Below are 24,624 nucleotides of genomic sequence, written 5' to 3'. Positions count from 1 at the left end.
TTTAGGTTGTACATTGTACCCAAAGATAAAGTTATTAGAGTTGTTCTGACACAAGAGACCGAAGAGAAGGAGCATGTGGTAACCTCCTAAGTCGGAGGCTGGTGGACGCCGAAACAAGTTACACTTTCATCGATAAGTTATGCTTATGCCTGTTTTATGCATACACCAAGTGTAGGTGTTATTTATTATGTAGTCATTGCACCGTTTCTAGTCAAACCGATGTAATCAAGTACATGTTGCAAAACCCGATCATGAGTGGTAGAATTGGTAAATGGGCTTATGCACTTATAGAATATGACTTGGCCCATGAATCATTAAAATCTATGAAAGCCAGGTCATAGCAGATTTTATTGTAGAACATCAGATTGACGATACTCGTAAACTAGACATATCATATCTCACTATTACTCCCTGGACTTTGTATTTTGATGGATCGGTTTGCAATGAAGGACAAGGAATTGACGTCATGTTTGTTTCGCCAAGTAGCGCCTCGTTCGACTTCTCTTCCCGATTAAAAACTTGGTACACTAACAATCAAGCCGAATATGAGGCCCTCTTATTTAGCTTGGAGCTTCTAAATTGTATGGGAGTAAAACATGTAAAGACATTTGGTGATTCTCAGCTGGCCGTCCAACAGATATTAGAGGAGTATCAATGCTTAGATGGTACTCTGAATAGTTACCTTGAAAAATGTTGGGACATAATTCATTCTTTTGATGAATTCAACATTCGACACATATGTAGGGCTGAGAATTTCAGAGCTAACAATTTAGCGCAAGATGCATCTGGTTATCGGATAAAGCGAGGGAAATTTCACAACACCGAAAATCTGATAACCGGTGCCGCGCTAGATTCCTAGGTTGCGGATCGTCCGGGCTGCTAGCACGGACCATCCGCCGCAGGTTCGGACTGTCAGGGTATGGGCTCCAGACCGTCCGACGTTGTCAGGAAAGTTCTCCTAATTGATTCGGCTGATAATGAAGCCGATGCAATTAATTGGGGACAACTATAATTAATTACCTACGAAATCCTAGTATTAAGACGGATAGGAACGTTCGACGTACAACTTTCAAGTATGTTTTAATGAGTGATGAACTCTACCGCCGAACGGTCAACGACGTCCTGCTTAAATGCTTGGGCCCAAGTAATGCTATATTAGCCATGATTGAAATACATGAGGGTATTTGTGATACTCATCAATCTTACTTATATATGGGGTCCATATGAGTCAATGATATGTGGAGCCAATAATATATATATATAAAGTTGTAATCTTTTAGTGGTATAAATACAATTAGGGCTGGATAACGAGCCAACTCGGCTCGGCTTGTTTACGAGCTCGAGTTGGCTCGTTTAGCTCACGAGCTAGAGCAGAAAAAAATAATATATACATAATAATTATTTTTTAGTTAATTTACAACTATTTTAAGAACACAAACCACGTTAATGTAACACCAAATTTGCACAACTCATCACTCATCAATTCACAATCACATACATTATTTATCAGTTTAACCCATAATTATATTTGCATAGACCAATTTAACACATAAACATATTTTATTAATTATTAGTTTAGCTTATAGGCTACAAACACCTCACATATATATAACATGTTCATCAATTATTCTGTAAATGCTATGCATATAGTTTTGTTTTGCTGGAATGTGGTACCCCATTTAGCTCGTGAGCTGGCTCATTAACGAACTAAGCTAACTCGTTAACGAATCGAGCTAGAATGTCAGCACAGCTCTTGAAAAAAATTCAAACGAGTCGATTCAAATTGACTATGAACTGAATGAGCCAACCAGCCACGAGCATACGAGCATTTCGTACAACCATAGATACAATTATTCAAGAAAGAAAGACAAAAAAAAAAAATATTTAACATCCGAATCCCTGCCCCTTCGCCCTTCCCCTCCGGCCGCAGCCCCTTCCCTGCCGCTCCGGCCTCCTCCGTCGGGACCGCCGACGACGCGCCGCGCGGAAGCCTGCGGGTGAGCGTCCAGATCCACCCGCCCCCTTCGGCATTCCCCGCCGCTCCAGCCTCCTCCGCCGGGACCGCCGCCGACGCGCCACGGGGAAGGCCTGCGGGTGAGCGCCCAGATACAGCCGCCCCTTTGGCCTTCCCCGCCGCTCCGGCCTCCTCTGCCCTAATCCCCTTAATGCGTCGCCTAATGAGCGCCTTACCGCCGCCTGAGGCGATAGGGCGACGCCTTACGCATAACTTAAGGCGGGTCGTTGGACGCCTTGGTTTTTTCCGGCGCCTTACCGCCTAAGCGTCGACGCTTAGGCGACGCCTTTATGTTCTTCTTACTCATTGACAAGACACAAATTGCTGCTGTACAATTAGGGATATTGGGTAAGCAGTTGTGATCCTGTTCTCTTGCTCGGATGCCGGGTTACTATGACATCGATGACATCCTCATGGAGGATGAGGTAATTCTAGATACAGGCTTTCATCTCCTCTCGTGCTTGTTGCTTGTGTATATGTGCTGAGTATATGTTTTGGCTCTGCCTGCAGCCTATTTCAGTTGTTTTCCAAGTAACTGCAAATGGTGTTGGCCTGCTAGATCCTGGTGCTGAAAGTAACTGTGTAAGTGTCTGCCCGTGAATTTGGTGTGCCAATGCTTCTATTGCTAGACCTGTGTACACATGTTGGAAAATTCTTCTTATGTCCTCATACTTACTGAATGCGATTTATGCAGTTCGTGAACAGTAGTTCGCCGAGAGGCTTCTTATGCAGTCCTTGACTTGCTTAAACTGATTAGTGTCACTGCACTTTTTCTTAATTCTTATCGTTCAGGCTGCAATATCTGTCACGAACCCCAACTGGGAAAGTGCGAATTGGAAGTTTTGCATTGTGGATGAACTTTACTCTTTCTACTAAAATTGCTAATAGGGATGTTTCGCTTGTATAAAAGAGGATCTGAGTTTCTTTTTTATATCCAGGTAGAGAAGGGCGCCAAGGTGGACCTCCCATTTTGGCTTGCGCATGGGCTGCTGTCTCTGGAACAAGCTGTGTCAATAAACCCACCTCCATGCTTCACACAGAAGTAGTTTTTTTCAGTGTTTGTTATTGCATTACACCATACACAGAAATTCTTGGATCAACAGCAAAGCATGGGAGAGCAAGGAGTATTCTTATTTGGAAAAACATATATGGAATTCCCTATCAACAACTTAATAAAAGGATCTGATCTTTTTGACACCATTGTGGCCTACTGTAGCTTTTCATAGTAAATAGTAGCATTTTGCAGATCTTTCTCTTATAACTTGATGATAGAACTTATTAAAGACATGAATCTATTCAAACGGTTCTCCAGAATTTGACTTTTGCTGCATGGCTTGGGTTTTGGTTCTGACTATGAACTAAAGCGTGAAATACAGATTCTGCAGTATTATTCTCCTAACAAATCTGTATTCTGTTATCTCCATATCATATATACTGCAGAACTTGGAAGGAGATCCAAGCTGATGCGGCCTGTGTGGATTTGAGGGTTCGTTGCCCGTACTTTTATGAGCTAGGATGCAAGATTGTTCCTTTGTAAGTTCCCTCACCACTTTAGTCATGCATATCATTGAATTGAAGGTTCACTGCCTGTACTTTTATGAGCTAGGATTCAAGATTGTTCGTTTGCAAGTTTCCCTGCTACTTTAGTCATGGATATCATCATATATTTCATGGTTCTCGTTTTATCCAAATCTTTTTGAAATATTGAATGCTTTATTTTCCCTGAGTCAAGCTTACAATTGAATTGTTTCTGATACGTGAGTACAATTGAATTGTCACCTTTCATCATCAGTTTGGGTGTTGTTAAATTGGTAGTCCATGACTCTGAACAAACATGTTTTCAGTATCTTTGCTCTCAGTGTCTTTATTTCTTAATGTTCTTACGACCATCAGCAGAACAGGGTTCATTTATAAATTCCTTTGGAATTCTTAAAATCATATTCAAATGTTTAAAGTTCAAGTAGCTGTGCTCTTGTCAGTTGTCACATAAAATTATTGCTTTTATTCTATGTTAATTTGTTCAGAATAGCTTGATGGCTTAAATAGCTCTCAATTGTGTTGTTTATATTTTTTCTTTCCTAACCCCAAACTAAAAGCCCATGACATCTCCTTTATTAAGGAAACAAAGAAAAAACTGATATGGCAATGATGGGAACTGGAGAGTGTACCAGCAAAGGAAGTGGCTTTGAGGCTGAGCAATGGTGTATGTACAGAAGCCTAGTCTAGGCATTAGCCGAGTAGTGCAGCCTAGAAACAAAGGGGGGGATCTGATCAACTGACCATTAACACTAGCACCAGTAGCCCACTAACTCCACACGCCTGTTCTCCTGATATGACTAACAGAAAGCAAAACAGGAGACAACAACTAAGACTGACTCAACGCTAGCTTTTGATGTGCAGGGATTACAACTAACAGTGTCTGCATTTGTGCCACTGTAGCTGACATGGCTGCCAACATCATGTGATTATTGCTTTGTCATCCAACGCTGTCGGATTGTGATTGTTAATTTGCTTTTAGGGTAGGCCTACAAATCATATTGACCAACAGTTGGTTCGGGCAAATTAAGCTAAAAGCCTAACAAGCCCTAAGTTGTTATCATCTGACTAGGTTTGAAATGCAAATGGTTTTTTGCCAGTCACATTGATTTCTTTCTTGTCTACTCAACACATTCTGTCTCTATGCCAACCAACTGTCGTGTGATAAACATTGATATATTGTAGTTCAGGCTCACTATCATCTGAGCGTACCTAGTCTGTGCAAGCTTCTGTTTGTCTCCAACGAGTAATAGGTCATCCATTTGCGTTAAAAAAGTAATAGGTTATCCTTACTGAGGCATTCCTTCTACATCTTCTATGCTAATATAGAAATGTGAGAGCGATAAAGTATTGTGGTCAGTGCTGCATGGTGTGGGTGTCACTGTGCAACTCGGGTGTGGGTCTCCGTATCAGTAAGTTTTTTGAGCACATGCCAAAGACCACTCGGAATCTTACATGGGTGCAATAATTCAGGAGTATCTGTGTAACACAGCTTCTTTATGCCTATCAAACTATCATATGATGAACATTGATATAAACAGGTTAAGGTAACTGCAGATGTTGGCAGTTTTGTGCTTTAGGATCATCCTGTCGAGTCTAGATGCCAACCATGGTCACAGTCTGAGAGTGCGTCAGGGATGGATAGATCATCCCTTCTGATTGAGTTATTCTTAGTCTTCTTGTCATGTTTATTTGACGACTATACTAGTAGAAATATGATTGTACTAGAGTTTTGTTATTTTTGCCCCATAATGGTGGACTGTTTCAATGATAAGATCAATCTATTCCCACAAAAGGACAGCTTGTGTTTCTTACAAAACCAAGGTCCTTTCACCATGGAATATCTAGCACACTGGATAGCCTTTATATAGGTTGAGACATCTAACCACCAAGCAAATTTAATCCTTTATCTTATTAAACGCACCAATCTATTTATCTCCTCTTGATTGTGATGATACTCGTGTATCTGCATAAGTGCCTCTCTAGCTGACATGGATGCCACCATCCCATTCTTATTTCGACAGTATGTCTTGCCATCCAATGCTGTAAGGTTGTGATTGTTAGTTTACTTTTTTGGGTAGACTATGTAGTCATATTGACCAACAATTTGTGGGGGCAAATTAAGGTAAAAGAAAAGCAAGCCTTAACTCGACGTATTACTCTTTGACTACTATACTAGTAGAAATATTATAGTACTAGAGTTTTGTTTTCCCCCCACAATGTTTGATTGTTTCAATGATGAGATCAATCTATTCCCCAAAATGACATGTTTTCACTTGTATTTTCTTACAAAATCATGATCCTTTCATCCTGGAAAGCAATTAATTTATATGGGAATATCTATCTCGGTTGTCTAGCAATCTGCTGAGTTTTCCATTCAGAGATACTTTATTGTCAATTCAATTCAATTCTATATGATGGAGAATAGTTCATTGCTGATTTTATCGTCGTTACCACTCTTTCTTCAATCTGTACAGTCAACTTTCAGTTCTATATATGGTGGAAACTAGTCCACTACCAATTCTATGACTGATACCACTGGTCCATCGCTGAGTTGCCATGATGCAGAATTTCATCATAATTGACACATTCCTTGAGGCCACATGTTTTAACTAGTAACTTGCTGACTTATTCCATGTTGCTCATATATACTGCGTAAATATTTCTGGCAGTCTTGGTTTCAAGCTATTTTTGGTATTCCCCTTCCCCATGACATAGCGCAGCTGTTTACACACGTGTTAATGATATTGTCATAATCTGGCAGACCTTGGTGTCCTTTGTGTTTTTTTATGGATGTTTATACTGTTATGGAATATTGAAGCCATGGACTAAGACTTAAAAATGCGCGTGAAGTCATGTTCCTGTATATTATAAGTTTTTGGTTGTATTACTTGAAGATTAGTATTTCATTCCCTCAATGAACCATTTCAATTGGGACATCAGCTCCTCTTTATGGTTCAGGAGATTTGTTAGTCAGGCTCTCAATTTTTTTAAAAAGGGCCTGATGATATTTCTTTCATGTGTTTTCACATTTACAGGGTGAGTGACAAGAGCATTGGCCTGTTCTTGCGATATGCATTCACCAGTAGGTACAAAGAGGTTCTAAGTAAGTCCCACAGTTCTTCCATGATGACAGTGCCCAAGTTCGTTCCACGCCTTACAAAAGAAGAAACTCGGGGTATGAAAACATCTCCCTATGGTATTCATCATCAGGCATGTGTCCACAACAGCCGAACTTTTTTTTTGTCTCTGTGTGTGTGTAGTGTTTGAATCTGCCAGAGAATCGATGACTGGTTTCAAGAAATGGCGAGCAGGTGGGATGAGACTGCAAAAGGCTTCCATTCTTGGCCGGAAGAGGAAGACAAAGCTGCCTGAATGAGTTTTAAGGTGATGTGCGCTGCTTTGATTTGCTAGCACCGTGAGCAAAGAGAAAAGTGAATGGCAGATTAAATCTGGATGTACTATGATCTGCTGTACATTGTGCACTTGTGTACAGCAGCTCTGATCAGTCCGTCCTTTGTAAGGAAAATGAACACCGTCTTAAATCATGATATCCTGTTTGGAGCAGGTGTCATGATTTTCAGCAGGGTATCTTGAATGAGTTTGAATCATGATATCCTGTCTTAAATTTCACATGTTCTCAAAATTTCTGTTTCCTTGAGCTTATCAGCTCAAATCAGCGTGTTTTTGTCTCGCAACAAATCAGCATCAACCAAAAACAGTATAAATGTGGAGAAACAGAACGAAGCAGGCAGGTAGACAGGCGATGAGCGATCGGGGACGAAGGCGCGACGACGACAGCCAAGCCCAAGAGCCAACCCCGGCCGGCCATCATCTCTGCTTTGTCGTCAGGTGACCCCATCTGCCGCAGGCCCACACGACACGATCAAGATGTGTGGGTGTTGTGAACCTGAACCAGTCCATGTCCATCCATCGTCATGATGATCGACGCGAACTGCACTATCTGTTTACAAAAGTTGGCTCGAGTCAAGGTCTCTGGACTTTAAAAGTAATATTTATGGATCCCTAAACTTGATAGAGGTTCCTAAACATTCACGTAATCACTGCAGGTCTGCAGGTCCCTAAACTTGACAGGGGGTGTCATCCAGGTCCCAAATACCGTAGATAATTTTGGCACAAAATTTAAAAAAACAAAAATCTAATTTTAGGGCACTATAGCTACATATTTTAGGATATTTCAAAAATTGTGCCAAAATTTCGGATGAAGATGATTTTTATATGAAAATTCTAGCTCTCGATAAGATCTATAACTTTCTAGTTTTGAGTTTTTTTTAATGTGAGGTCCCTACGATGGTCCAAAAATCAAATAAATTTTCAGCACTATAGTATTCGCGTGCAAGCGCTTGTGGCCTTGGAAAAGTCATATATTTCTTATATGCTATCAAATGAAGATACTTTTAATACGAAATTGTAGCCCTCGATAAAATCCACAACTTTCTAGTTTTGAATTTCTTAATTTAAAGTCGTTAAAAAAGATTTGAGCAGTATATTAATCTAACCGTGGATAACCGCTTGTCGCCTTAGAAAAACCATATCTTTTTTGTATGCTACCAAATGGAGATATACTTATATAAAAATTGTAGCATTCGACGAAGTATACAACTTTTAGTTTTAAGGGTTTTTTTTAGTCGAGGTCGTTAAGATACTCAAAAAAATTGAAAAATGCAAAACCGTTGTGCAAGAACCGAAATCAGAGTTTTAATGATTATTTTTTTCAAGTGTCTTAAATACCTCAAATTGAAAAACTCGAAACCAGAAAGTTATAGATCTCGTTGAGTGCTACTCCATCCGTTCATAAATATATGACATTATTGACTTTTTAAAAACAACTTTGACCACTCGTCGTATTAAAAAAATCATGAGTTATCATTTATTTTGTTGTAGTTTGTTTTATCACTTAAGGTAGTCTACGTTTGACTTAAAATTTTACTTTTTAATAAATATTCTAAATAAGACGAGTGGTCAAAGTTTTCGAAAAAGTCAATAGTGTCATATATTTGTGAACGAAGGCAGTACAACTTTCATATATAAAGTATTTCTATTTGATAGCATATAAGAAAGATGTGATTTTTACAAGGCGACAAACACGATTAATATACTATCGAAAATTTATTTATTTTTTAACCATCTTAGCGATTTTAAATTAGAAAAACTCAAAACTAGAAAGTTGTAGATCTCGCCGAGAGCTATAATTTTTATATAAAAGTCATTTTCATCTGAAAAAGATATAATTTTTTTGGAATATCCTTAAAAAATATAGCTACGGTACTCCAAAATTAGATTTTAGTTTTTAAATTTTGTTCCAAAATTAAATACAATATTTGGGACCTTCGTTTGCATATAAACTCCAAATTGGGTGGTTCAAATTGCAAAATGTTCACAAAATTATTCTCTATTTGTTTAAATTATTATCTTTCACTATATGCATGTCTTAATTTTATGTCTAGGCTATAGGTGCATTTAACGTAATGGTTTATTATTTAAAAGGAAAATATAAAAAGAACACTAATGATAATTAAGTGATTAATAATCTCAGGAAATATATGATCCCACCCCTAGAATAACTTTAGTAATTCATTTAGATAAATGAAGTTAAGTTATGTGATCCACTGAGATAAACAGCAACTGGAGAACCACAAACCTCTAGGTTTATTAGTTTACCCTAGAACCTAGATTTCACTTTTGTGTTTATACTTTTCAATTGAACTTGTGTTCACTTGGTTGCACATGTTTGGTGTACTGTTCTTTTATCATTTCCCAAATATGTTGAATGAATGATTGCTTTGCGTAGACAACGAGCAGCACGAGGTTTCTAAGTGTGTTAGAGTAGATTTCCCTGAACAACAACCTTGTGAAGGCAAGTGTCCTCTGACCCATTATGTCCTATTTACTTTATAATTCACTATCCTGCATTACATAATTAAAACCTAAGGATTGACTAGCTTTGTATTTACCTTGTCCTTGATTACCTTTTGGGTTAATATGGTTAGCTTTATGCTATTGCTTTACTTTAATCAACGAATATGATGAGAACATTTATGCTCAGGAAAACCACCCAATGCTCAGGAAAACCACCCAAACCTATATCATAGAGTGATATGATGATGTTATCTTGATTATGATGAAGAACTTGTGATAATTTAGGGGACTCAGACTATTTCTTGAGTACCTTTCCGTAAGGACTTTTTCGTTGAGAGACCACCCGGGATAACAGTACAACCATGAGAGTGGAATAGGACGCTATTAGCTGATTAATTAGATGAACTTGAGGTGTAGTTGGCTTTGTCGTAGGGCCGTCAATGGGGTCGGGGCATAGTGCTTGCTCTGCTAAGGGTGAGATATACCACCCTTGCTATAAAAACCACCCAACCCCAGGTTGTCCCCATTGTCACCAATGCTCAGGAGAAGATGATGGTAACATGGAAGATTTTAAGGAGTTTGAAAACTTCGATGAGTTCTAGTCATGTTTAGTGGCAAACCCGAGTTAGATGCCTGTGAATCCCTTATCTTTCTATGTTTCGTATTCGTACTTTGATTATGATAATGACTATGTTTAGTTAATAACTCTGTGGATGTCTTAGATATCTTGATGTAATAAAGTACTATTTCCGCTATTATTTTGAATAATGTGTGATGATGTATAACTATGTAATTCCTGTGTATGTGAGTTTCTGATCTTGACACGTACATGGTTCGCATTCGTTTTGCCTTCCAAAACCGAGTGTGAGAATAGCTGATGTCTCCACCAAGATCAATTAGGTTGTCTCCAGCAACTATCCTATTATATTCCATATCATATTTTATATTTTAAATTTACTCTGTAAACTGTAGATAATACAGTATTAATTCCTTATTTCACACGAACTGCCGCGAACAGCCTCATCAAAAGGCCGGAACAGCGGCTCCATCAGTGGCGCACCCGCATGCAGGGCAGGTATAGATGGCAAAACGGGCCGGCATGACCCGTGGTCAGCACGGCCCGTCAGGCCTGGCTAGCGAAGCGTGCCGTGCCAGATGGGCCGACGTGCCGCTACCGCGGCCCAGGTACGTCCCGTCAGCCTGCTAGTCGTGCTGGGTCCGGTGGCAATATGACCCATCTAATTATATTGTATAATTTAGCAAAAAAATATGTAGTTGTGGGGAACAAACTCACAACTGTATAAAACACTTAAACACATCCATCTAGCCAGTGCGGCTACAGTTTTATTGTGTTATATGTTGAATTCTTATACTTAATATATGTAAACTATTATTTTAAATAAAAATGTAATCGTGTCTTGCTCGTGCCAGCACTACGGGTCGAGATGGTGGCCCAGATATGACACTATAGTCGTGCCGTGCCAGACACTGGCACTATACTAGCTGGGCCGGATCGTGCCTGGACCGTGTTGTTTCGTGTCGTGTCTGGGCTGATCCATCGTGTTAGTGCCAAATGGCCATATAAGGGCAGGCCCTCGCGACTGACCGGACCACGACACCCTCGCTTCACCTCCTCACTCGCGTCGCGCCTCCGCTTCCATGTCATTTGACAGCGCAACACGGCGCTGCAGGGTAAAGCTCTCCCCCGCTCGCCGGTCTCTGTGCCCAGGCCAGCAGGACGAAGAAGAAGCCGGCTGGGAAGACCCAGGCCTGACCGCCTGAGCTAGGGGAGAGGAGGACGACGACGACGACGATGGGGCTGCTGTCTCAGCGGGTGGAGCGGTCGGAGATGGAGCCCGGCGACCACATCTACACCTGGCGCGCCGGCTACACCTATTCCCACCACGGTACGGCGCACTAGCCGCTCTGGTCTTCAGTATCCCTCCCGCCCCGATCTCCTCCTCCTCGGCTTCCCAATCCGGCCCTGGAGTTGTCCATTCTCTTGCTTTTAACCTGTGCAGTGGCCATTGCACCTGTGAATCCAAGAGCATTGCAAATGCTCTTGACGCCGGAGTAATAATGCTGTGCCCATCCAGCCGGCGTCCGGACAGAAACCACGCTGCCCGTGGTCACCTCTCTCGCCAGCTCATAGTCATAGCTCTGCCCTTTCTTATTTCGTTTTCGTTGTATGAAATTGCTTGGACTTTGGACATTTCTGCAACCGCTGCTTGTTCATCAGAGTAGAGTACTGACAATGAACTTCCTCACGGGATCAGATATCAATTAGAAACCCATTTTGTTTACCAAAGAATCCTTACCGCCGCCGTCTTTACTAACTTGGTCAGCTCGTCGTCACTAGATCCGGTGACCAGCAAAGATATGCACATGCATGCATTCCTCACCTTTTGCTTTGCATCTCCTTATCAGCTACAGCACTGGCCTAATGACAGCCAGCGGCTGCAGTTATAAAAACAAAATTACTGTAGAAGTCGTAGCAGTAGCCGAATTAAAACCGCAGTGCATCCCAAAGCGCGTAAAAGATGCATCTCTTCCACATCATGTCACTCTACGCGCGCTGCTACAGGCACCGACATTTTGTGCCCGCACGTTATGGACGTCCTTCCTCCCTACACACCCAGATCACCACTGCATGACATATGTGTGGGGAATGGCATGCCGGCTAGCACGCATGTGGGAGTGGTAGCATGGATAGCACTTCTCCGCATGGATGGACAGTGTTTTCTCTTACACCTTTTGTCACGATCTTGCCAGTAAATCTTCTGATTTGGCAATAATAATGTCGATCTGTAATCGTTTCATTCGTCGTTTGAGATCCAATCCAACTTTGTATCTCAACATGCATGGTCATTACAGCTTGAGTAATTAAGCCATGACGAATGTATTCATTAGGGCCTATTTGGAAGGTGATAGGATAAGGTAGCGTGCCATGTTCTTATCTGACGCGCCAGGTGTTGCATTGCATGGATGATATGGATCCATCCATGACCCAGGGATTTACGTCGGCGGCAGCAAGGTGGTGCACTTCACGCGGAAGAGGGAGGCGGGCGGCGCGGGTCTGGACTCGGCCATCGCCGTGTCCAGCCTCCTCCTCTCGCGGGGCTCGGACGAGTGCCCCACCTTCCCGGACTGCGGCTTCCAGCTCCCCGACAGCGGCGTGGTGCTGACCTGCGTGGACTGCTTCCTCGGCGGCGGCGCGCTGCACCGGTTCGAGTACGGCGTGCCGGCCGCGGCGTTCCTGGCCAAGGTCCGCGGGGGCACGTCCACCACGGCGCGCGCCGACCCGGGCGACGCCGCCGTGCGCCGCGCCATGCACCTCCTCCGGCACGGCTTCGGCGACTACGACGTGTTCGAGAACAACTGCGAGGACTTCGCGCTCTACTGCAAGACGGGGCTCCTGCTCCTCCCCGCCGCCGCGGCTGGCGGCGGGGTCGGGATCGGGAGGAGCGGGCAGGCCGCGGCCGCCCTCGGCGTGCCGCTGGCCGCGCTCTTCTCCACCCCGTTCAAGCTCGTGGCCGCCGGCCCGCTCGGCATGGCCGCCGTCACCGCGGGCGTGTACTGCGCCGGCAGGTACGTCACCGACATCGGGGTGAGGACGGACGTGGTGAAGGTGGAGGTGAAGGACCTGTCGGCGCACCTCGGCTGGCGCCGCGCCAGGGCTCAGGAGAAGAAGAAGAAGCAGCAGCAGGAGGAGGCGCCGGCGGCGGCCAAGAGCTTGCTTCCGCTCAAGCGGAAACGGGAGACCTGCGTTTGATTGGCGTGCGGTTGCAAATAGATTTGATTTCTTCGTCTTTAGTTACTGCATAGAAATTAATAAGCCCGATATAGATAGATATATGTCCTAGCGTTCTTGCCCGATGCCCCGATCGATATTGTTCGTTGTTCTTTGTACGTACTCTGTATCATTCTAAGAGTTTCAGTTACTCCTACATACATTCTTCATTACTGCAACAAGATAGTTGAGAACACAGTTGTTAATTGAGCTGAGCTGTATGTCTCGTACTGTTCCACAATAGAATGCGAAGGCATGCATGAGGTCCACGACATTTGGTCCATTTCTGAATTATTCTAGATCGACTCCTCAGTGGTGGTTTGGTGGTACTGTCAGTCAGTCAGTATGAAAGTATGACTATATAACCTTGTCTTGTCGGTATTCAGGGGGTGTTTGGTTACACCCGTTGTCCCATCGAATGTTTGAACTCCGTTCCGGGTATTAAATGTAGTCGGATTATAAAACTAATTTGTCAGCCGAAGATTAAAAGACGAGACGAATCTAGTCTAGTTGGTTGGGTCTTTATTTCATACTCCTATTTAAAAGTCAAACGCTTGATGTGACTCGAGCTAAACTTTAGCAGGAGCAACCAAACACCCCCTCAGTAGAAGATGATGCGTTGGACGTACATGTACATCGATCACCATTCACGGACACACGCACATGATTGGGGGAATGACAGCCCGGACAGATCAGGGTCCAGAGACTCGTTCACCTCCGTCCACAGTAGAAACTTGGCAGGGCAGGCAGAACATCAGTCCTCTATCCCCATGTGGAAGCAGATCTGGATTCTGGCTACAAGTCATAGAACATGGTAAAGCTGTCGGTTGTTCCTCGCGAAATTACCCGGGCGCCCCGCTGTCCCAACACTTTATTCGGCGCCTTTAATCATTGTCATTGACACTCCGTATACCATCCCCACGCAGGCTCTCCTGCCACCTTCGGGCTAGTTCGAGATGAAAGGTGACTAAACCCAGACAGAACTCCTCACATATAACTAAACTAGTATCTTTTCCGTATGTTGCAACGGTAAAAAAAATATTCTATAAAATATTAGAACATAAGGATTACATAAAACAAACAACACATATTATCATTAACCTTAAACTCAAACTCTTTGTCATCAATCAATACAGAATTAAACCGGTATAAATGAAATTATACTATGATGTAAATATCGTCATAAAAATAAAGTCTAAGAAGTGATGACTAAAAAAAAACTTGACCTGCGGGGTAAAACAACCCCCGAGCATTGTATTAAGAATAAGACCTTCTCACACAGGTTAAGAAAACCTCCGACCCGGTCTGCCTTAGACCTGTGCTTTGGCGTGGGACAGACGATGAGATTTTTTTTAACCACAGCCTGAAATTCGCTTCCACGGGGAGTCGAACCCAGGACCTGAGGAGTGCTACTCAGACCACCTAACCAATTCAGCTAGAGGCCCTTTCGCAAGAAGTGATGACTAAAGCTGAGCAAACTCTGAAGGCGCACTCGTATAAGCAGACATAGTGTCACACCCGGGTTTCGGGGCACCAAGACCCGGGCGCGAACATAATCACCAGGTGTGCTAGGACCAAGTCTCACACATATGATGAATCATGGCACAGGATCGAATGTCACATCTTTACTATATAGTACGAGTTCTGTACAAAATAAATAAATACATTATAAGGAGACAACGGTCCAGCAACCCAAAGTTGACTGGGAAACGACGACCTAGACCTCTCACGAACTCGTCACAGCATCCTTCATGCGCCTCATCCTGTGGTACCTGTTCTTGACCTGTGGGGGGTGTGAGACAGCAAGAGTGAGCTCACATACGTTCATCGCTCAACAAGTTGTGGGGAATAATGTGCATGAACTCGCCAAAGGTGGGAGCTCATGTGAAGTGTAAGGCTTACCAAAGAGGATGGTTAGAGCTGAGCATTGCTTTTAAAGTTGGTCAAAATTTTATTAGCAGTTACTAAGTATAAGTAAATACCAACCCAATTAAGTAGTAGAACAAAAGTAACAACATCACCTGCGATGCAATGCATATGACAAATTGAATTTAATTCCATAAATTAATCATCAGAGAGTCCTGAGCTGCTCATGACCGTGAGCTCGGTTAGTATATCAGTTTTACAATCTGCAGAGGTTGTACCCTTTACCCACAAGTCGTGTATCCCATGTCGCCAGGGTTAGCTAGACCCTTAGACACTACCGAGGTGAATGGCTAGGGATCCACTACGAGGCCTTTACAAAGTTCCACTAGCTTCCGAAAACCCGCTACAGTTTATGAGAAGCGCACTTGCAAGAATCCCCCGTCTGACCGCCATCGCAGCAAAATCAACCCGAGAACCTTCTTGCATGCAACTCCCCTACTGCCCTTGCCCCTTTCGGGTAAGGTAGTCTTCCACTAGCTTTCCTAATTAATCAGCCAAGGGCGTCCATAAACCCTTGTGGTGGCACATGTTTCTCAAGTTAAGCTCTATGTTCCAATTAACATTAATGATCTTGACATGAACATAAATAGAATAACAAAATAACTGGAACATAGATATGATAAATAATTATCCCAAATCCATGTAAAGCAATAGCAAACTACCCAAGTGATTCAGGGGTAAACAAGGTAATAAGATAAACAATCTAGGGTAACCTATTGGGTCCCATCAAAATTAACCTATGCATGAATAAATGATATTAAAGAACATTATTGGGTAAAAAGTGGTCAAGGGCACAACTTGCCTGGGACTTGAGATTCCAGGTACCAACTTCCTCTTCGGTGACTCGTGACCTCATTGCTAAACGTAGCAATACACACAAACATGTATAGGCAAAATTAACATCACACCAAACATAAGAACAAACTGAATAATAATGATCTACGCGAAGCTACGAGATCGTGGGATCAAGAACCACTAAATTCGGAGCTACGGTTATTAAGTTATGAATTTCCGAAATCATTTAGTGCTTAGAATAGATTAATCAAATGAACAATTTTAATTCAAGTTTCATGGCTAAACAGTGTTACTGGTTGATAGACAATATTAATACAAAATTATAGGAACTGGAATGGACTAAAAAGGAGCTAAAATGAATTTTCCAGGAATTAAACAACTTTTAGATTTAATTTTATACTAGAAAAGTATTTTCTATATTCATTATTCAATTCCTTCAAGTTCTGGCCTGCTTGCACTATTTCTGAGAAGTGCAGGGTCAATTCGGTAAAAATTAGGACCTTTCTGTAATTACTTTATAACTAGGTTGGATGGCGGGTTCATTTCCTGAAAACAGAGGGTTTCATGTGCTAATTTGGTTCCGCGAAGGGGTAAGCAGCTATCATGATCGTCCGATTAGAAGTGTACGACACAGATCAAACCCACCCGAGATCGAATCGGTCTGACACCACGCCCGTTGGATCAGACGACAACGCTCTGGATCTAAATACCTACATGACAATCACCGTCCGCTCGATTCGAATTGGACGGCACACGCCCCCCTGGCCGAAGCGGTATCCCAAGTCTAATCCTGGCCACAGATTGCTCATCCAACGACCGAAACCCCCCCTACCCAACTCCGATGGAGGGCTGCGGCGGCGCGCTTTAACCCGCGGCGACCGCCATCGCCGGAATCCCGAACCCGGTGATTTAGTGCCCTACGCTTGATTCTGCTGGGTGCTACACCATCGCATGGGACGAGCGAAAGAGGTATAGGGTTTACTCACCGGAGTTGAGAACCGAGCGAAGCCACCCGCGACGCATGGCGGATCTCCAACCACGGCGAGGAATTCGCACGGCCTCCGGTCACCTCCTTCCAATTGCGCCCACGTATGGTTCATACGCGAGCAACACAAGCCTCCGGTGTCCCGAATGAGGTCCAATTCGCACTATAGGTGGCTGTTCGCGGTGGCGGCGAGGGAGACGAAGGCGGCAGTGTTCTCAGATATGCTAGCCGCGACACCGATATTGGGAGCAGATAAGACGAGCGAGGAGTAATAGCGTCCGGTATTTATACCCCGAGGTTCAGCACGGAGTTCGGCAAGCCACGGACTTGGCCCACGCGCGGAATCCGCGGCGTCTGGTTCGGCATGCCAAGACCGCGAGGAAGAAGGGGGTTCTGCCAGACTGGCCCCACCAGTCATTGGCGAGCACCACGCGACCGGGAGGCTGACAACGTGGCCCACGCGCCAGCGAACGAAAGGAAGCGAACACGGGGGCCCACTGGCGCAAAAAGGAACTGAGCCGCGCATGGTAAGTCTAGGTGGGCCGAAAAGGGGGTTTAGGGCCCAACTGCGCACACATCCTCTTTTCTTTTATATTTTCATTCATTTCTTTTTTCTATTTTATCTTCCTTTGATTTTGAATTCCAAATTTGAATTTGAAACCTTTTATGAGTTTCACCTTTGAGTCAAATGTACAAACTCAAATTTGTATAAGAATAATATATATATATACTCATTTTTATTCACCTAGTAATTTCTCTTTTTCTACATTCTTGAATTTTCCTTTAAACTCCACTTTGGACTTTTAATATATTTCTTGTCACATTTTTTTCATAGTATGCACACACAAAAGTAATATCCATCATGATGCATGTATTATTTTTGGGTGTCTTTTGTCTCTTATTTATTTGTTTAATTGGGTTCACATGAAACGATAAACATAGATAACACATATGGCTATAAAGTAATATAATTTCTCTTTTTAGACTTTTCTTACAAAGTGGGTATTACAAATCCTACCCCCTTAAAAATAATCTCGTCCTCGAGATTTGTAAGAAAAGGGATACAATAAGTTTGGTCTAGAATTTTAGTTTCTCATTTGGTTTTGGGAATCAAAGTTTTGTTTAAAGTTTTTTTATATGGATATGTATGTCTAGCCATTTATTATGTCAGATGAAGTACGGTTATGGCAAGTATAGGTTGTGGCAAGGTAGAATATAATAAGGAAAGACTTCATCCAGAACTGTGGATCTTGATTTCGCTGGCGATTCAACTTGATCTTTGAAGACTTGAGTTGGTGCTTATCCTTTCTTGATGAGTTTGATCATCTTCGGTCTCCAATCTCGGTGTCTCCATCTGAGCAGGGGGGATATAGTTAAGATAGCTGGGGTCTATGGATAGGACATTTTTTTCAATAGGTTCACATAGGGGGATTATGTAACCTATTGGGAGTGTATGGCTGAGTTGATCTATGGCACTAACTTAGGCTTAAGTGAATTAGGAGTATGGTTTTATCCTTTGTATCAGCATTAAGTAACTCACACTAGATTAGATCATATTAGATTAGCTCAGATCTAGATCAGATTGGATATGATTAGATTAGAATAGTTTATATCACATTAATTTGGATTAGATCATGGTTTTTATTCTAGAGTGGGATAAATATGCTAATTAGGGCAAGATGAATCCATAAAGATAAGATAGAATCTTTTAAAATAAGATGGATCTATTAGGCTTGATATATTCTAGTGGGGGTATTCTTAGTTGGTCTAGTTTATCTTATATACAATTTTTTTATATGTATATGCAGATGTAAATGTGGACATTACTCCACAACCCATCACACTCAATCAAAGATCCAAATCAGACAAATATCATAAGAACAAACATTCAAGTTCATAGATACTTATATAAGAAAATAGTTTTATATTTGTTCCTAAGATTAGGTCTCTTATTCCTAAAGGTCACTATAGGTACAGGATTTCAAAGTGTGAAATCCACTTTTGTCTTTAGAGAGAAAAGGTAAGAATAATCAGAGTAAAGCGAAAATAGATGAGAAAAGATTAAGGAAAGTTTAGAAAGAATCAGAGTAGCAGAGGTAAGTAAATATTGGTTGTCCAGTTTTATCTAGGTTGCGTCCTACAGTCAACATTGCTCTGATACCACTTCTGTCACACCCAGGTTTCGGGGCACCAAGACCCGGGCGCGAACATAATCACCAGGTGTGCTGGGACCAAGTCTCACACATATGATGAATCATGACACAGGATTGAATGTCACATCTTTACTATATAGTACGAGTTCTGTACAAAATAAATAAATAATTACATTATAAGGAGACAACGGTCCAGCAACCCAAAGTTGACTGGGAGACGACGACCTAGACCTCTCACGAACTCGTCACAGCATCCTTCATGTGCCTCATCCTATGGTACCTGTTCTTGACCTGTGGGGGGTGTGAGACAGCAAGAGTGAGCTCACATACGTTCATCGCTCAACAAGTTGTGGGGAATAATGTGCATGAACTCGCCAAAGGTGGGAGCTCATGTGAAGTGTAAGGCTTACCAAAGAGGATAGTTAGAGCTGAGCATTGCTTTTAAAGTTGGTCAAAATTTTATTAGCAGTTACTAAGTATAAGTAAATACCAACCCAATTAAGTAGTAGAACAAAAGTAACAACATCACCTGCGATGCAATGCATATGACAAATTGAATTTAGTTCCATAAATTAATCATCAGAGAGTCCTGAGCTGCTCATGACCGTGAGCTCGGCTAGTATACCAGTTTTACACTCTGCAGAGGTTGTACCCTTTACCCACAAGTCGTGTATCCCATGTCGCCAGGGTTAGCTAGACCCTTAGACACTACCGAGGTGAATGACTAGGGATCCACTACGAGGCCTTTACAAAGTTCCACTAGCTTCCGAAAACCCGCTACAGTTTATGAGAAGCGCACTTGCAAGAATCCCCCGTCTGACCGCCATCGCAGCAAAATCAACCCTAGAACCTCCTTGCATGCAACTCCCCTACTGCCCTTGCCCCTTTCGGGTAAGGTAGTCTTCCACTAGCTTTCCTAATTAATCAGCCAAGGGCGTCCATAAACCCTTGTGGTGGCACGTGTTTCTCAAGTTAAGCTCTATGTTCCAATTAACATTAATGATCTTGACATGAACACAAATAGAATAACAAAATAACTGGAACATAGATATGATAAATAATTATCCCAAATCCATGTAAAGCAATAGCAAACTACCCAAGTGATTCAGGGGTAAACAAGGTAATGAGATAAACAATCTAGGGTAACCTATTGGGTCCCATCAAAATTAACCTATGCATGAATAAATGATATTAAAGAACATTATTGGGTAAAAAGTGGTCAAGGGCACAACTTGCCTGGGACTTGAGATTCCAGGTACCAACTTGCTCTTCGGTGACTCGTGACCTCACTGCTAAATGTAGCAATACACACAAACATGTATATGCAAAATTAACATCACACCAAACATAAGAACAAACTGAATAATAATGATCTACGCGAAGCTACGAGATCGTGGGATCAAGAACCACTAAATTCGGAGCTACGGTTATTAAGTTATGAATTTCCGAAATCATTTAGTGCTTAGAATAGATTAATCAAATGAACAATTTTAATTCAAGTTTCATGGCTAAACAGTGTTACTGGTTGATAGACAATATTAATACAAAATTGTAGGAACTGGAATGGACTAAAAAGGAGCTAAAATGAATTTTCCAGGAATTAAACAAGTTTTAGATTTAATTCTATACTAGAAAAGTATTTTCTATATTCATTTATTCAATTCCTTCAAGTTCTGGCCCGCTCGCACTATTTCTGAGAAGTGCAGGGTCAATTCTGTAAAAATTAGGACCTTTCTGTAATTACTTTATAACTAGGTTGGATGGCGGGTTCATTTCCTGAAAACAGGGGGTTTCATGTGCTAATTTGGTTCCGCGAAGGGGTAAGCAGCTATCACGACCGTCGGATTAGAAGTGTACGGCACAGATCAAACCCACCCGAGATCGAATCGGTCTGACACCACGCCCGTTGGATCAGACGACAACGCTCTGGATCTAAATACCTACATGACAATCACCGTCTGCTCGATTCGAATCGGACGGCACACGCCCCCCCTGGCCGAAGCGGTATCCCAAGTCTAATCTTGGCCACAGATCGCTCATCCAACGGCCGAAACCCCCCCTACCCAACTCCGATGGAGGGCTGCGGCGGCGCACTTTAACCCGCGGCGACCGCCATCGCCGGAATCCCGAACCCGGTGATTTAGTGCCCTACGCTTGATTCTGCTGGGTGCTACACCATCGCATGGGACGAGCGAAAGAGGTATAGGGTTTACTCACCGGAGTTGAGAACCGAGCGAAGCCACCCGCGACACACGGCAGATCTCCAACCACGGCGAGGAATTCGCACGGCCTCCGGTCACCTCCTTCCAATTGTGCCCACGTATGGTTCATACGCGAGCAACACAAGCCTCCGGTGTCCTAAATGAGGTCCAATTCGCACTATAGGTGGCTGTTCGCGGTGGCGACGAGGGAGATGAAGGCGGCGGTGTTCTCAGATATGCCAGCCGCGACACCGATATTGGCAGCAGATAAGACGAGCGAGGAGTAATAGCGTCCGATATTTATACCCCGAGGTTCAGCACGGAGTTCGGCAAGCCACGGACTTGGCCCACGCGCGGAATCCGCGGCGTCTGGTTCGGCATGCCGAGACCGCGAGGAAGAAGGGGGTTCTGCCAGACTGGCCCCACCAGTCATTGGCGAGCACCACGCGACCGGGAGGCTGACAACGTGGCCCACGCGCCAGCGAACGAAAGGAAGCGAACGCGGGTGGGCGACTGGCCAGTGGGGCCCCCGTGTCGGCGCAAAAAGGAACTGAGCCGCGCAGGGTAAGTCTAGGTGGGCCGAAAAGGGGGTTTAGGGCCCAACTGCGCACATATCCTCTTTTCTTTTATATTTTCATTCATTTCTTTTTTTCTATTTTATCTTCCTTTGATTTTGAATTCCAAATTTGAATTTGAAATCTTTTATGAGTTTCACCTTTGAGTCAAATGTACAAACTCAAATTTGTATAAGAATAATATATATATACTCATTTTTATTCACCTAGTAATTTCTCTTTTTCTACATTCTTGAATTTTCCTTTAAACTCCACTTTGGACTTTTAATATATTTCTTGTCACATTTTTTTCTCATAGTATGCACACACAAAAGTAATATCCAGCATGATGCATGTATTATTTTTGGGTGTCTTTTGTCTCTTATTTATTTGTTTAATTGGGTTTACATGAAACGATAAACATAGATAACACATATGGCTATAAAGTAATATAATTTCTCTTTTTAGATTTTTCTTACAAAGTGAGTATTACACATAGTTTGCTAGGATCCATTAGGCTTTAGATACCTGCACTAGTATACAGCATTTATTTCTTGACGAGATAAGCTGGCCATTTTATAATGATATAGTGTTAGTGTGACACTAAGATTGATCCATGGAATAGTTCGACATTGTAAAACTAAAATCTACTTGTATGATTTTCAAGCCATACTTATTTATTTTATAAATCAGAAATACACTTGAGCTAATAGGAAAGCCTAGACTTACTTACTTACCGTACAAGAACCATTGCATGGTTATGTTATGACGGGTCCGACAAGGGTGATCGGAATGTACATGATTCTCGTGAACAAATTCAATACTTTTCAGTTTTGATAGCCTAGAAGCATAAGATGAGATCATTAGAAAAACTGTAGAGTAGATTTTGACAACAATGATATCTTAGGCTGGAAAATTATATTTATATAGTTACATGTATGCTATTTTTAGCCTTTGTTGTTGTACATGGATGAGACGATTTTATTTGCAGGGACTTACAACAGTACCAACGACACCAGAGATATAATCAATCAATCCCCAATATCAGCAGAGAATACCTCGCCATAATTACAGTTCTTTCTCAGCATGATAATGATTAATTAAAGCTTCTTGGGTATTTTTCTACAACACGCACAACTCACCTCCATCGTCTTCCTCTAGAGCAAGGTTGAAGCGAGAACCAGTTCAGCACTCGGCCGTGAGGCCGATGCGCCTGGCATTGCTTCAGTGAGTCAATATGGTACAACGATGGAACTGGCACAGCAAAAGCACACGTGCTGGTCAAATCTCTGAAGCTGCGTGACAAATAAGCGATTTTTTTTCAAGACTGGAACTGTTAGGTGTTCAATGTCGCCAATGCAATCTCCCAAAATTACCAATGCACCGACACAAAAACCACCAAAACGAGTTGTCTTAAAAGCATGGCTGATGGATTCATTCCGATATATTGAGTCAGGCTAGGCAAGCATGACAGCTCTGTGTTTCTCCTGCAATGAATTAATTACGATGTGAACAGTAAAGATATGAAGGAAAGAGGAGAAAGTAAGAATGTTGCACACAACTTTACCCATACATTGATAAAGCCATTCCAAAATCTTTTCGAAGATACACAAAGTCTTAGTCAAACTACCGAGAGATATGCATAAGCACCAAGCAGACAGACAACACATGTAAATGCTTGAAACGAGACTCTGTGAAGATTAGCCAGGCTGTAAGAAAGAAGGATAGTGTAAGGCAAAGCTAGAGGCAACACATTGGAATCAAAGCCATAATTTTAATCACAAAAAAATTGTGGCTACCATAGTTTCCACATAGTATATGCACCCACAAGTCGAGGTGTTGTTATGTAGTACAAAATACCACCAACTAAAAATGATTGCCAGAAATGGCTAGATCTATACCATGTGCCTAGCAGATTTAATAGTTTATTTCCACCGTATTTCATGTACAACATCTGCAGACCAAAAAAGAAAACATAGCAAGCTACACAAGAAGGTGTGACATAACATGTAATAATATTGACATGCACCTTTGAGATGTTATATTATAAAAAAATGAAACCATCAACCAGTGCAAGACTATAGGCCCAATATTAGAGATCTTGATGAGGTAGTTAACTTGAGGGTAGTACCATATAGTTCATTATTTCCTCATGTCCCTTCCCTAGCAAGTCAATGATGATAGCGGGCTAATTTATGTTTATGCTTGTGACTGACAGGTTCAGTTTACCTAGAGGAATAGGAAGATGCAGATCTTCATTACATATGTGCTTGTTTTTTACTGACACCAAGCACAAGTCGATAATAACACAGTCTAAGCTTATGGATTTTCAAGTGGTTTCAGCTGTCATTGTTTTACTTTTTTGTGAGAACAGGTTGTCCTTTAAAAGTGTAATATATCCATGGCTGAAGAAGTGCATACCTCTCTCACTATGTGTTGTACCATGCTCAATTGGTTTCATACCAGTTAACATTTCAAGGAACATGACACCCAGACTGTAAACATCACTCTTGTCAGTAAATTTGTGAGTTAGGAAGTATTCCTGATCAAGATAGCTCTGCCAAAATAGCAATGATAAATTACTCCTAATTACTGCTCAAAAGAAAGCATGGTAATTTTGATAGTGGAGATGTGATCGACAGCTTGACACTTACTGGGGTGCCCTTGACAACAGTGGAGACATGAGCTGGTAATGTCACTTCGACATCTGGCACTGGAGCAAGCCATGAGAAACCAAATTGGCTACCTGTTGGGCACCATTTTGAGCAAGCGAACGGTCCGCGCATGCGC

General features: G+C 42.3%; 2 protein-coding genes across 3 annotated transcripts; both read left to right on the top strand.

Moving 5' to 3' along the window:
* The first annotated feature begins 1,882 nt into the window (after positions 1-1,882).
* Positions 1,883-7,228, top strand: LOC100285950 (TTN10). Of its 2 annotated transcripts, none has more exons than NM_001413920.1 (7): positions 1,883-1,997; positions 2,354-2,439; positions 2,525-2,596; positions 2,953-3,056; positions 3,455-3,547; positions 6,589-6,728; positions 6,814-7,228. In NM_001413920.1, exons 2-7 carry the CDS (start codon positions 2,395-2,397, stop codon positions 6,927-6,929), a joined length of 570 nt encoding a protein of 189 aa, NP_001400849.1. In that variant the 5' UTR covers positions 1,883-1,997; positions 2,354-2,394; the 3' UTR covers positions 6,930-7,228. The 2 variants fall into 2 exon arrangements, with proteins under 2 accessions (NP_001400849.1, NP_001152311.2); NM_001158839.2 differs by having other exon boundaries at positions 1,883-2,094.
* Positions 7,229-11,067: 3,839 nt separating this feature from the next.
* On the top strand, positions 11,068-13,430 carry LOC103654437 (NC domain-containing protein-related). The gene is made up of 2 exons (NM_001323539.1): positions 11,068-11,337; positions 12,442-13,430. Exons 1-2 carry the CDS (start codon positions 11,244-11,246, stop codon positions 13,200-13,202), a joined length of 855 nt encoding a protein of 284 aa, NP_001310468.1. The 5' UTR covers positions 11,068-11,243; the 3' UTR covers positions 13,203-13,430.
* Positions 13,431-24,624: the final 11,194 nt, after the last annotated feature.

Source organism: Zea mays, chromosome 4 (genome assembly GCF_902167145.1).
Source record: "Zea mays cultivar B73 chromosome 4, Zm-B73-REFERENCE-NAM-5.0, whole genome shotgun sequence".
Taxonomy (NCBI): Eukaryota; Viridiplantae; Streptophyta; class Magnoliopsida; order Poales; family Poaceae; genus Zea; species Zea mays.
This window is presented reverse-complemented; position numbering and strand designations above follow the sequence as displayed.

Excerpts from the sequence above, each read along its gene's own strand:
- LOC100285950 (NM_001413920.1), top strand. The coding sequence starts at position 2,395 with ATGCCGGGTTACTATGACATCGATGACATCCTCATGGAGGATGAG. Across the intron at positions 2,597-2,952 it reads CTGGTGCTGAAAGTAACTGT|GTAGAGAAGGGCGCCAAGGT; the intron begins GTAAGTGTCTGC and ends TTTTATATCCAG. Across the intron at positions 3,057-3,454 it reads CCTCCATGCTTCACACAGAA|AACTTGGAAGGAGATCCAAG; the intron begins GTAGTTTTTTTC and ends TATATACTGCAG.
- LOC103654437 (NM_001323539.1), top strand. The coding sequence starts at position 11,244 with ATGGGGCTGCTGTCTCAGCGGGTGGAGCGGTCGGAGATGGAGCCCGGC. Across the intron at positions 11,338-12,441 it reads CTACACCTATTCCCACCACG|GGATTTACGTCGGCGGCAGC; the intron begins GTACGGCGCACT and ends TCCATGACCCAG.